The following is a 14,131-nucleotide window of genomic DNA, read 5'->3' on the forward strand; positions in this document are numbered from 1 at the left end:
GCACGTTAGGACCTACTCTTAGCCTTAAAATGTTTTGTGAATACGGCCCCAGGGTCACAAAGCGCTTCACAATGGGAAGCAACAACAGATTAAAAATGTACATACATTTAAAAGGCCAAGACAATACAGTGATAAACATAGCAGTCCCAAGAAAAAAAAATGTGTTGACGTTTGAATGCGTCAACAGACTCTATTGAACGCAGAGAGATGGGAAGATCGTTCCAGAGCTTGGGAGCAACAGCCTGGAAGGATCGGTCACCTCTGGTCCGCAAACTAGTACGTGGAACCATCAGCAGTTTCTGCTCCACATACCTCAGAGCCCGAGCAGGGGCTGTAAGGCTGAATCAGATCACTGACATAGGATGGAGCCTGATCATGCAAAGCTCTAAAAGTTAGAACCAGAATTTTAAAGTTGGTCCTAAAGGACACTGGCAGCCAATGCAGAGCTTTTAGAATAGGGGATATGTGAGTCCTCCTATTAGAGCAGGTCAGAATTCTCGCTGCAGAATTTTGCACTAACTGCAGGCGAGACAGCTCCTTCTTGTTTAGACATGAAAACAAACTGTTACAATAGTCTAAACGCGAAGACACAAAAGCAGTTCCTGGTTAGCTGTTTGCAGTGCTGCACTAATGACATGTCTTTGTCAAAAATAACACAGAGGTTTCTTAGGCTAGGTTTAACAGACTGGCCTAGGTCACCCAAGTACTGGTTAATCCCTGGGGCCTCATTTATCAACAGTGCGTAGAAAAGGTTCTAAATTCACTCTTACGAATGAAATTTAGTATGTGCTTAAGTACAAAAAAATCGGTATTTATCAAACGTGCGCTGGCCTATCGTACGCACACCAGTAAGTCATCAATCTTGATAAATCCCACATGTTCTTAAGTACCATGCTCGTTCACGCTCAGACCATTTGCATTCAGAAACGCCTCCAATTAACCATATATGATCACAACACATCCCTTTATCAACCATGTGAATGTGTTTTATCCCTCTCCGCTACAATGGCAAAGAGGGCAACGAAAAGAAACTTCTCCAACACATAAATGGAAACCCTTGTAAACGAGGTTGAATCAAAGCAAAACATATTTTGTTGGCTCACTTAGTGCAGGCATTAAAACAAAAGACAGCTTGCTGCATGGGAAAATGTGATATTTTCGAGCAAGTTGTAAGGCAACGGCATTGTTTGGGGTCCGCGATCTGACAACTTTACGTGCAGTCATTCATAAACTCTTTCAATAAATAAGAGATGAAGATAAGTTCCTAACAACATTAGAGTTACTAAGTGAAATGAGTGATTGGCGAGTCTGGCGAGTCACCGCGGCTCGTCCAGCTCACAGCTGAGTGCTGTCAGATGAGATGCACAGAGAGCATCGGAGGGATCCTCCGCTTCAAAATATGTAAACGTGTGACACATTTAATGAATAATCAATTAGAGCTTACCTAAAAATAAGTGAGCCATATAACTATTTATTGCATTTAGGATGTTAGCTCATTTGGACGCTGTTTTGACCGTCTGTTTTCATTGATGTATTGGCGATTTTATATCTACTTTCAGTTTCATTAATGAGTCGTGATCAGTGTTCTTGAAGAAACTTAGATTATAAAACAAGAGGTCCAAAACACAGATGATGATTAAACAAACAAATGTATGACTTTATATTACCCTAGAAATGCACGGGTGGATTTGATGCGTGGCGATTATAGATATAAAGAGAACGCTGGCGGTCCTAGTGTTAATGCAGACGTTGAATCTCTGAAATGCTTTGCTTTGTGCTTGTAATATCGCTATTCTACCACTAGATTCTGTTCGTAAGCATGGTCAGAGTTGTGCTTACATTTACACACATTCATAAGTCTAAGTACATTTTGGTAAATTCCATACTTTGCGTGGCAATGTTCTTACGCCCTACTTACGCACAGATTTGTGCGTAAGTACGGTTGATAAATGAGGCCCCTGGAATTAATTTATCAGGGGCAATAACCAGTGTTTCAGTTTTATCTGAATTTAACTAGTATATTCTTGGTGTCGGTCTGGGTGTGTGTTCAGAGGTAATGAGATGGTATCTGAATCTGGGTGGGATGTGCATGCGTTTATGTGTGTTTGTGTGTGTATTCTCCAGGGTGAAAGGGGTCTTCCAGGACAAACTGGTGCATCAGGAAAACAAGGCTTTATTGGCGGGATGGGATTGCCAGGAAAACAAGGAGACCTTGGACCTAAAGGGCAACCAGTGAGCACTGATTAGTCAAGTAACTTCAAATGTAAATGTTTTGCTGGTTTGGTGTTGAAGATGACCATACCCTTTCTTCTCTTGTCTATTTCTCAGGGGGATACTGGTGAACAAGGATATCCAGGGGTGTTGGGCCTGTTTGGGCCACAGGTAAACACTCACATTAAACTTATTTGATGACCTCACATCAATCAGACCTATTAAAGTGTTTTACAGTCTGAATATGGTTCTTAAACCTTGCGCCGGCCTTATGGCCCTGAGATAGTAAAATGACCCCAAATGTAATTTCTGGGTTTAACTCACGTCTTGGTTAATGTACTTTTGTAAAGTTTATCGTATTAAATTGTCCGAAGGTACATAACTTTATATTGTCTTGAATAAAAATTGATAATAAAGCTGTTAGGTATTACTATAACATGCCCCCGGATAACATCTGCTACAACATGAGTCTGTATTACCTCCAGCACTGCTGCATTATAGATTGTTGCGGGCTGAAGAAACAGAACGGCCTTTATTTGAGTCTCAATTTAATTTAAAATCCCACGAGTGATGTTGGATATTTTACAACTGTGAGCGTTAAACGGGAGTGCGTAGCAGAGGATCTTTTATGTTAGTGTTAAGCATAGTTTTTATTAAGTTTTATAACGCAGTGAGTAAGGATAATTGGAAGAAATGCATCAGATACAAATGTAATTTCTACTAGAGCCATTAATAAAGTATGTCTTCTTCTTCTTCTTCTTCTTCTTCTTCTTCTTCTTCTTCTTCTTCTTCTTCTTCTTCTTCTTCTTCTTCTTCTAAAAGTGCAGAAATAAAGACTCTGAAACAATGTATTAGAACTTCTCAAGTCTTGTTGACGTTGAAAGGTTGTAATGACTTAACGGTGCCACTGTTGTATTCTAAATAAGAGGAGATATTAAGCTGTTTACTTTACACGAGTTTCTTATACAACTTTCAACTTTCTCAGATTTATTCCATTAATCAACTTCACTGTGTTTTGTTTATGGTACTGTTGTGATTTAGCAAAAGCACTGTGCTGCAAACCATTTATTTTTTAAGTAGCTGTTTGGTAGCGGTTTATGAAAACATTACACCTTGGATTTATCACCACAACTGTTTTTTATGGGGTTGGCCCTATACTAATGTAAGAGCATTACACCATATAAACACATTTGTGACACCACCCACACGTATCTGAAGGGGTATTTTGCAGTTTGTGTTTATGGCTCTCACTGAACATGGAGCAACTGTGTGGAGGTTGGGATAAAAATGTTCTCCCCTGAGAGTACCACGCTACGAATGCTTCAAGTAAAGCAGCGGTTATTATCCCTGTATTGAAGAGAGTAATTGGTAAAAATTGCCAAAGACACACATTAAGAATGGTTAAGAGTTGTAAAGAGGCGTTGTGTAGTGTACTGTAATAGATTACAGTTTATTGATATCATTTTTATTGGTTACAGTAGTTAATTATCAATGTGAGGTTTGCAGATTTGAATAGATGAGGAATTGTTTTTAGTAAGTGTCACATTTAAAATCTTGATAAAATACCTTTTGGGTTTGAGACATACGTGACATTTCCCACAACTGGAGGTCTATTGAAAAAATAATAATGCTTTGACTCAGCCCTAGTCTTGTGGACAATATTGTTGTGTGTTGCACAAGAGAAGCTGAAGCCTTAACAATGCACTGTGACAGTATTAGCAGACTGTTTGTTTAGCATGTGGTCTGGAAACACTGTGGTTGCACTTACTATCTTCAGACACATTTATCAATGAACCAAATCCTGCTTGTTGACAATAGAGGTCAACAAATGTCATTTAATAACCACTATCTGTGTCTTTCTAGGGACCCCCTGGAGACATTGGCCCAGCCGGGATACAGGGACCAAAAGGACCTCGTGGTTTGATGGTAAGAAAATAAATGACAGTGTGGTAACTGCCGTTCATCAATCTTTCAGCAAATGCCAGTGCACTGAACGCTCGCAAACTGCCCTTTTCCTATGAAAAATCAGCAGTGCTCCATTCTTTGCTGAAGGTTTAGTTAGTGTGTCTGACACACACGGTCATAGCACTAAAGGTGCAAGTAATGGACATCTAGCTTTACCTAGACCAAGGTCCAATGTACTTAAAAATACTATAATTTACAGATCAATTTCATTATGGAATGAACTGCCAAAAAACATTACTTTTAGCATTAATAGCAAATACAACTTTAAAAAGTCTGCAAAAAAACATCTGGTCCATATGTAATGTATACATTTTAAATGTTTCATTTCCTTTTGTAGATTTCTTATCTTTATTTTCTTTTGTTATATTTGTAATTATGATGTTTTTAAATCAGTGTTGTGTAATATTGTTGTTATTATTTGTCTATTTCGGTTTGACATAATGTCAAACAAGTGATTGTTGTCTATATTGTATGTTTCGGACCCCAGGAAGACTAGCTCTCACTCCGGTGTGTTGCTAATGGGGATCCTAATAAATCAAATCAAAATTCTCCTCTGTCGTTAACATGCCTCCACTTTCCCAGGGTACGGAGGGAGCCTTGGGCCCAGCCGGCATCATTGGCCCCAGTGGGCATCCTGTATGTATCTCATCCCGCCTGCAGAGCTTTATGTGACTTCTCTCTGCTTTTTGGCAGTGATGGAGTGATCTTCTGTCTCCTTTTCTCTCTCCACCAGGGACCCCAGGGTGACAGAGGAAGCTGGGGAGAGACGGTGCGTAGCGCTGGTTTGATGAATCCTTTTCCCGCCTGTACTGTGAGCACAGTGTAGGATACTTAGTATGGAGAGAGCACGCCACTCAGCCTCCTCTGCCCCCAGCACTTTTCATTTCCTATTGTGCTCCACTGTTTGTTGTTACACTCACAGTGACACTTAGCTGCTATGGAATTCCTGTCAGGTTGATAAATGTTGGCTCATCTTAAGCTTTCCAAGAGGTTTTGTTCGTGCGCTAATGTACTGGCATAATTCACAATTCACTCCTGAAATGTCAACATTCATGTAGGGCTTTGCTGGATGAAAATAGCATTTGCTGTGTCGAAGCAAGAGGGCATTTCAACATACTGCAGATAAAAAGCATCTATTGAATTGGTAGCACAAAAAACCCATTGTCTTATTGTGGAAGTCCACTTATGAATATTGATTTACTTTTCTCTCATCCTCTGCAGGGGCTGCAAGGACCAAGGGTGAGCAATTATTCACCTCTGTAGCTGAATCATTATTCTTTGCACAGGCCTGCTGTCTGCTCCGTAGTATAATCCTCTATCACCCTCTGTAAAGGCCAAGGTGTAAATAAATTGAAGGCTAATGTGGTGATGTAATGTTTCAGGGATCTTCTGGCCCTCGTGGACCACCTGGACTACCTGTAAGTATTTCATGTTGTACATGCTGAATGTAGTTTTTTCTGAGATTAAGGTGAGACTGGAGAACACAGATTGATTTGCAGTCTTTCATACCGCATACAGACAAGTGTTTGGACTCTGTCTCTCAGTATAAGTCTTAATGTATCAATGCAAAAAGCAACACGTACAAATTAGTATTGGAAAGTTTCTGTTTTCCCTGATAAAAGTTTCACTTTCCAAATATTTTTTTTGCATTTAGTGTAGATAATAACAGTGTTTAGACATGAGTCATATCACTCCACTGATTATGTTACTTGATCAAGGACCTTGTAACACTTAATTGTTAGAATGAGCTGATCTGCATCGAAAACAAATGAGATTATGTTGTGCAGCATCTTGTTTGCCAGAGCATCCTTTGAAGAAAAACACATTTGTGCATCTGTGCCGTCGCTAAACTGTGAGCATATCAAGTCATTTAGAGAATAACCTTCCATTGTGATCTCATTCAAATAGCTGTCAGCCATGGGCTCTTCCTCTTTGCATTTGACACCCCTAATTTCCTGTGTTCAATCACGCCTCCTTTCCTGTTGTTCATTACTGTTTCTGTGCACATCCGCCTATTGGGGTGAGAATGGCAGAACCAACCACTAACAGTACTGATTAGGATTTATATAACTGTCTCCTGAACACAAATACACTAAGTGACTGTTACTGCTAAAGAGCCGACAAGAAAAAAAGCAAGTTACACGCTTTATATTTGGCCTCTTTGGTTTTCAGGGTCTCCCTAGTTCTGCTCTTTCACTTGTAAGTATGTCTTTCTCTTTATCTTTGATTTTATGTTTTAAGAATAATGAAAAAAATGCAATTGTTCAGTAAAAATTGAAAAATAAAAATGACCATGGTTGTGGCAACCTTACTGCATTGCTGTATTCTTCGACAGCAAAATGAGGCTCTTGGTGCTGCCGTTCAAGTCATCATAAATTCCCATGCTGCACTGAGGCCAGAGGTACGTTTTAAGGAACACAATGCTCAATGCAAGCAATCCCTGTTAATTGTCTTTATGGTAATCATTAATCTGAGTCTGTTTGAACTGGAACAAGTTAGAGATCCAACTAAAGACTGTCAAAAAATATCTTATATCTCAATAGATATATCTTATCTATAAAAATAAAATAAAACAATAGAAATAGAAAACAATTAAAAAAAATAATAATTAAATATTCATTTTCAAAACAGCATTATGAGAGCATGGACCTGCCCATGTTAGACCAGAGCACGGAGATCTTCAAGACATTGCAGCATCTCAGCACTCTGATCCAGAGTCTCAAAAACCCACTGGGGAAACATGAGAACCCCGCACGGATCTGCCGAGACCTCTACAACTGTGAGCAGAGGATGCACGATGGTGAGGACACATTGAAACTGCCTTTTGGTCATTTACAGTATGTTGGTGTATTCATTCTGTTCCTGTTAATTAAGAGCCATCCCCCCACCCCCCATTCCCCTACCCCCTCTGCTACTGCTGCTCTACGACAGGCACTTACTGGATCGACCCAAACCTCGGCTGCGCTGCCGACACTATTGAGGTGACGTGCAACTTCACCGCTGAGGGACAGACGTGCCTGAAGCCAGTCACAGTGTCCAAGGTTCGGATCACTTCTATATTTAGAATATTTGCTAAACAAAGCACCCAGTGAAATGTAAATCGTATCACTTAGATGCAGACATGATCACTTTGGGAGCTCCTTATGCTGAGAGTCGAAGAAGCTTAGATTTGAATGTTGTTAATGTGATGGCGGTGCACGGCTGTTTAATTTCTGGCTCTATTAACTGTAGCTTTATTTTCAAGGGATAATTCTCAAAGACATATTTTTTTAGTTCCTTTGGCCAAATCTCCATCAAAGGCTCACTCAGTTGGCAAGTAAACCTCCAGCCCTGAAATAATAATTCAGCCAAAAGATATTGCAACAAAAAATACAGACACTCAATGCGTGCATACACTGTAAATTAAATAAGGGGAGCAGGTCATGCTTCAAGACAGTCTGAGATCCAGATGTTTGTCTAGTCCAGTTATTCTAATAAATAACTGAATAGGAGTCTTTTATAAACTTCCAAATTGACTGTGCTCCAGTTCTTCTATTATAGACTAATAAATGGAAACAACTAATTAGAGTTATTAATGTTAACATCAGGGTTGTTTGTGAACTCTTATTAACACTAGCTTGTTTTTTCTAATGATGTTATTTGAAAAACACCCATTCTTGCTTCACAGTTGGAGATGGGAGTGGGTCGTATCCAGATGAACTTCATCCACCTTTTGAGCACCGAGGCTGTGCAGCACATCACCGTTCACTGCCTCAACACTCCTGTGTGGGCAGAAGGCCCCTCCCTGCAGCCTTCTGCCCAGGCTGTGAGCTTCAAGGCCTGGACTGGGGAGAAGATACAGGCGGGCGACCTCCTGGAGCCGCTCATACCCAGGGACGACTGCTGGGTATGCACTGACTTTTCTTAGCTTGGATTTAAACCATTTAGTCAGAAATACAAGACACCCTTAGTTAAAGGAAGAGGTCAACATTGTGAAGAATACATTTATCTGTTTTCTTGCTGGGAGTTATATACAGGTCTCCACAATTCTGTTTTGACATTTGTTTGTTCACTGATAAAACAAACAAGATTCAAGCTGTAAACCATGAGGTCATTGAAAGTATTTTGATTGGAATTTAAACTTTGGAGTAAAACAAGCTCTTTTGTCTGCCTCCAGTCCTATGCTAAGCTTATTGCCCTCTGTGCTAGCCTCACTCAATGCAATACACAATACTCACAACAAGAACGTTGCACTTACCTCTTGATGTAACAAGTCATGTATATGGTTTTGGCTTTGAGGTATCTGTTCCTGATATTTCTGCCTGCCACCCAATACAGTGTAGGTAAATTGAATTTACTTTGAAGTGCATGTAACTGTGTCCCTACAGATCACAATGGCAATGTTTTCGGTAGAGAGAAGTCACACAATGAAGTCCGATTTATTTGAAGTAACTGGGTGATGGCATTGGAGAGGAAGGTTTTTGTCGAATTCTAAAAAATAAATCTATTTTATTGTGGGTTGAGGCAGTCAGTGAGTCAAACCCTGTTGTAAAAATGGTACCAATTTGAATATTATATAGTTCCACCACATGTGAATGATACCTTTACTTTCAGATCAAAGATGGCCGCTGGCATCAGACCCACTTCATCTTCCAGACCCAGGACCCAAACCTACTGCCCGTAGTGGATGTTTTCAACCTACCAACCACAGAACCTGGCGCGCGCTATCACCTGGAAGTTGGACCCGTGTGCTTCTTATAGGGCCCTATAGAGGGGCCGCGGAGGGACTGCATGGAGGAGGGGGCATAACCTTGCCTCTGTTCCCAGGACAACAGACCTCCAAATGTTCTTTTTTTTTTCTCGACAAAATATGCTTGGACTGCAGAAACAGGAGTGGGAGCCAGAGAGAGAAGGCCCATTGAACATGCAGAGATGAGACTTCTAGCACTAATCAGCCTATGGAAAACAATAATACGCTTCTTTTTTCAGAGACTTGTTTGTGTTATACAAGACCTGAAGGCCAATCTTGGAAGGAAGTATTATGAACGTTTTATTCCGTCACCTCTCGGACCATGTTGTATCATATTTTCTTCACGGTCTGATCTTCACCCGATTTATCAAATGTTTTTCAATGGATAGCTGAACCTAAATATGGAACAGTTACATCTGCAAATGCAATAACTCCTATGTTTATGTTAAGGTATTATTTATACATGTATGTGTACTGTATATTGTAATATAAAGTGCAATAGTAATTGTTCCAAAGCCTTAAGGCAAATACAGATTCAACATCATATCACTCATTCAGGTATACAGTGAGCCTCAGACACACAGGTGTACTGTCTCCAGGTAAGTTCTTCCTGAGCCTCTTATAAACAGTCCAGTGCTGAGAGAGAGACCCCGCGTTTCCACGGAACATCTTCACATCTACAACTGCTGTGTAGTGCTTTCAAATGTCAAAGTGAATACACGTTTTCTACAACCGAAAAAAGAGTGTCAAGATGCTACCTCGTACTGCACCTCTCATCTTGCAGAAAGCAAGACATTACCTGATCTAATCTGGGACAACATAGAGGTGACACCTGGTGCTGCAACAGTTGACACTGGCAGGATATAACTCTTGTCAGCTCTCAGCAAAGCTATGTCTTCATGAAAAGGGAAAATTGTAAAATATACACACAGGCCAATTTCATTAAATTCATTTCTAGGTTAGTATTCTTACAACTTCATTACTCTTCGTACTCTCTGACAGAGTCTGACACTTTAACTCAAGGTTTTTTTTAAGCTCTCTAAATATAAATGTCTAAATATTCAAGGTTTTTCATCTAAAGTGGATTTTATTTAAATTGTATTTAAAGTCTGATTTTCTTTCCAGTTCAAAACAAGGTATCAACTGCTCTTTTTGGTCTTTTAAAGCTTTAAGGATTCTTTGTTCTTCTAACTAAACTGTCTTAAACCATTAACTGTATTTTAAGACAATACCATCCTTTTTTAATTAATTGTTCATTTTTGTATTGAATGTGTCCCTCAAAGGTGCAGCAATGATGGTTGGTCCCACCAATCTATAAACTCTGAGGATTTCTTACAAAACACAACAATAAACCACAATGGTACATGAGCTCCTAGTGTTTGTACAGACGTTGTATGCGGTGTGAATGAAGTCTTAATGACTCGACAGGTAACTCAATAAATGCCTGAAACCATTGTTGCTAAGCAGCTTCACGTTTTTTTTTCTTTCATTAAATAAACCTTGATAGCAAAGTGGGAAAAATAAAATGCCTTTAAACTGCCTGCTGCTTTGGGCTGTGCGTTTTAGCCTCTATTAATTTCACAGCTGGAGCTGTTAAATCCCGACAGTACCTCTGTAAACGTGAAGAAAAAAAATGTGTCCTTGAAGTAATGCCTTATAAGTAATTGCTTTTTCTTTATTTCTAACTTCTCCCCCCTGATCAGTCTTAGTGGCAAAAGGGGAATACTTTCAAATGCAGCCTTTTCTAATACAAAAAAAACAGGCAGACTTAAGATTTTGAAAGCACTATATTTGCAGGCTTCTGTATCTTAACTATCGTGGGCACATGGCGTGACGGCCCCCATCGATGGGTAGGTTGACTCCCGTAATGAAGCTGGCGGCGTCAGATGCCAGGAATGCAATGCTTTGGGCCACCTCATCCACCTCCCCCGGTCGACCGAGGGCATGGGTCTGCTTACACTTGGCCAGAAACTGGTGGTGAAATATAGAGCAAGAATGAGGATAGTGTGTGGGGCATTTATTCAGTTAAAATAGACCGAGAGATGAAGAATGAGGGGACGTTTGGGATTACTTGCAGCACATGTCAAGATATCAGATAAATGATTGAGATGATGGAGGAGTTTTACTGACCCCTTTGATATTTTCACTGGCCTGGGCAGCCAACAATATTGATTTGTGATGTATTATGATAAAGTATTGACATGATGTGTTACCTGGACATACTGGTCCTCATCCAGTCCTGCTCTCTTGTGGACATCTGTGATGATCACACCAGGGCTTAAGAGATGTAGAAGGAGTAGAGAAACCAAATATGAACAGTCATTCTCAACAGTGTCAACACATGTCAGTGCTTTTTAAATCAGAAATCCATAGGGTCACTGTTAACTAATTGTTTAAAAAAGATAACAATGTATTCATTAAAACACTTACCAGACAGAGTTCACTCTGACTTGCTTACATGCCAGTTCTGGAATATAAGAGACAGGCTTTTTATATTTGGAACTTTGACGATGCTGAACACATGGTGGAAAATCTGAGAAAAAATCTCACTCACCAAGTGCTGTACAACGTGTGAACTGATCGATGGCCGACTTGGACATGCAATAGGCCAACACGCCAGGGAACTACGGGGAAAGAAGAGTCTGTCACAATTCTCAAATACACTTAAAGTAACAGAGACATGGAGTGGGAAACATGTGGCCAGCTGTTGAACACCCACCGATCTCTGTCCGTTGACGCTGGATACGTTGACGATGGAGCCTTTGGTCTTGATCAGGTGCGGCACACAAAGCTGAGTCAGGTGGAAAACAGATCTGAAATATGAAATGCAAGTTAGGGGGCATGCTTAGTGAAATGGTAGTTTGGGGAGTGAGTACTACTAGTCTTGTGATATCTTAAGGAAAGTGAGATCTGCCATGGGATTCACCAGCACGATAACAGCAGTATCACACCTTCATCCACACATACAGACTGGATGGTTGGAGAGTTGTGATATACATCTGGTGTTTCTGTGGATCTATGACAGGGTCAAAGTCGGGTGTTCTTTATAGGGAACCCTGTACTTTTCACTTGTCACCTAGAATTCTGTATTAGCAGTAGCCTGTCCTAGTATATGAACCACAAAACTTACAATGGACTCCATGGAGTCATGTCCCTACAGTAGATATTTATGCACACATAGTGTCTCCATAGTGTTAAGATAGTCAAATTTAGATTTTCTCAAGCATGTAAATGCATACTGTGTAGTGAGATTTATAGCCTACAAAAACAGCCAACATTAATTAAAATGCTCTTTTATTAATTTCCATCAAATTCCAGCTCCATTTGCCTCAAAAAATGTTTTGTTTCTTTCCGATAACTCTCCAATGAAATTGACATTTTTGAAGTTTCATACGGAGACTATAACTTATAATAAACTAAATATATTTCAAAACCTTAAGAATCATATTTCTTCCAGAAATCCTCTAAACCAATTTCAAATTTCGAAGAAACGCTATGTTTTTGTTATCTAGAATATAACAGCTACTGTATGCTTGGCACTAATATGTCTCCATTATGTTATGATGCCATAACCTGGTGTTTGAAAGCATACCTGACGTTGATGTTCATGACCCTGTCATACTGGGCCAGGTCTGTGTTCTCGATGCTGCCCATGGCCAGGATACCAGCGCTGTTAACCAGGACGTCCAGCCGGCCGAAGTGAGCGATGGTTGCCTCCACCGTCTTCTTTACCGTCTCCTCATCGGTTAGGTCTCCAGGAACAAGCAAAGGCTGAATACACAGACAAACAATGTGCCATTGTGTTCATGCATGTGTTTAAATGTAATTGAAATTCACTTTTTTAATGCCCATCCAAAGGAAACTAATTAACAATTTTACAAGATCCAAAACTGCAGAGAAAAACTACATCAATTCCGTAACATAAACATAAAGCATAAAACATGTCTTCTTCCTTGCTGAAGTGAAAATGTAAAATGAATATACTTACAATTGTGAAATAAATGTTTTTTTTTATTCTGGTAGGCCTATGTCATTATTTTATTTCAGATCATTCAATATATAAGCCAAATAATAATATTGTGACACTTCAATGATGCAACTGACCATATCATCCCATTCTGATCTATTTAATAATATATATTAATAATAAAAGGCTAATAAGAATAAATATATGCTACACAGTACACATTGTTCAAATATAAGCCTACACCACTCATTGAAACCGGTTTCGTTAAGTCTAGTTAAAGTGTTATTCAAGTCACACAGTGTCCATTCAGGTTTACCTCGGCAGCTCCACACTCCGTGCACTTTTTGGCTACTTTGTTGAGGTTCTCGACGTCGCGGCCGTTCAGAGCCAGAAGGGCCCCGAGTTTAGCGAACAGGATGCTGGTTCCTGCCCCAATACCGGAGCTGGCCCCGGTTATCAGGGTGACTTTCCCCTTTAGAGAAGAGACCTAAAACACACACACAAACGCCATGTTTAGGTTAGACCTGTATGTCAGCTGTCCACGTTGTAGGTTACCTTATGGTCAGTACAATTGGCTGTCATTTATTTCAATGTAGATAAGTAATGATGGAATGATACGGAAACCAAACTAGGAGAAAATAAGCATACTTTAAAAGCTTCGTCTGAGGCCATGGTTTCTTGGGGTCCTTTATTATGTTTATGTCTGCACCGGGTCCTGTATGTAGTTTTCAGGCAGTGCGTCCACTGGTGATGACGTAGTTTGACGCTCCATGCAGTGACTGATTTGTAGTTCATGGTTGCAAAATAGCATTTTTTCCATACTGGTATCTAGTCCTTTCTAGTGGACCTTTTTATAAATATGTATTTTTGAAAGGAGGAAATCCTTTTAATCCTTTCATGCGTGGTGGTCAATGTAGTAGGTTTAGCAGTAAATTTGCACATCAGTGACTGGGGATTTACTATTGTATTGCATAAGTTTGGCATATTTTATTAATTGGTACATTAAACAATTATTACTGCAGTTGAAAAATTCATTGAATTATATGTTAGAAAAGTATTAAATATTTTATTTCCCTGACATACTTTGTCAAATTCATGCCTGCAGGGATTAAATCTCTCTCTCTCTTTCACACACACACACACACACACACACACACACACACACACACACACACACACACACACACACACACACACACACACACACACACACACACACACACACACACACACACACACACACACACACAAAACAGAAT

The 14,131-nt window shown here is 39.8% G+C and overlaps 2 protein-coding genes across 2 annotated transcripts in view; one reads left to right on the plus strand and one right to left on the minus strand.

Moving 5' to 3' along the window:
* The window catches only part of col27a1b (collagen, type XXVII, alpha 1b), a 73,936-nt gene extending 63,613 nt beyond the window's left edge, over positions 1–10,323 (plus strand). Inside the window, exons 49-61 of the mRNA XM_080045187.1 lie at positions 2,125–2,232; positions 2,329–2,382; positions 4,075–4,137; positions 4,759–4,812; positions 4,910–4,945; positions 5,398–5,415; positions 5,559–5,594; positions 6,349–6,375; positions 6,512–6,577; positions 6,808–6,976; positions 7,108–7,217; positions 7,844–8,062; positions 8,770–10,323. Coding sequence (XP_079901313.1) covers positions 2,125–2,232; positions 2,329–2,382; positions 4,075–4,137; positions 4,759–4,812; positions 4,910–4,945; positions 5,398–5,415; positions 5,559–5,594; positions 6,349–6,375; positions 6,512–6,577; positions 6,808–6,976; positions 7,108–7,217; positions 7,844–8,062; positions 8,770–8,916 — 1,107 coding nt within the window. The 3' untranslated portion in view covers positions 8,917–10,323. The remainder of the gene's footprint in view (positions 1–2,124; positions 2,233–2,328; positions 2,383–4,074; positions 4,138–4,758; positions 4,813–4,909; positions 4,946–5,397; positions 5,416–5,558; positions 5,595–6,348; positions 6,376–6,511; positions 6,578–6,807; positions 6,977–7,107; positions 7,218–7,843; positions 8,063–8,769) is intronic.
* A 300-nt stretch (positions 10,324–10,623) lies between these two features.
* LOC307259936 (3-oxoacyl-[acyl-carrier-protein] reductase FabG) lies at positions 10,624–13,605 on the minus strand. Its single transcript, XM_080040023.1, has 8 exons — positions 13,521–13,605; positions 13,189–13,359; positions 12,498–12,676; positions 11,625–11,718; positions 11,460–11,529; positions 11,336–11,372; positions 11,119–11,182; positions 10,624–10,876 (listed from the first exon to the last, which is right to left on the minus strand). Exons 1-8 carry the CDS (start codon positions 13,542–13,544, stop codon positions 10,718–10,720), a joined length of 798 nt encoding a protein of 265 aa, XP_079896149.1. The 5' UTR covers positions 13,545–13,605; the 3' UTR covers positions 10,624–10,717.
* Positions 13,606–14,131: the final 526 nt, after the last annotated feature.

Source organism: Ammodytes marinus (assembly GCF_949987685.1).
Source record: "Ammodytes marinus genome assembly, chromosome: 2".
Lineage (NCBI taxonomy): Eukaryota > Metazoa > Chordata > Actinopteri > Uranoscopiformes > Ammodytidae > Ammodytes > Ammodytes marinus.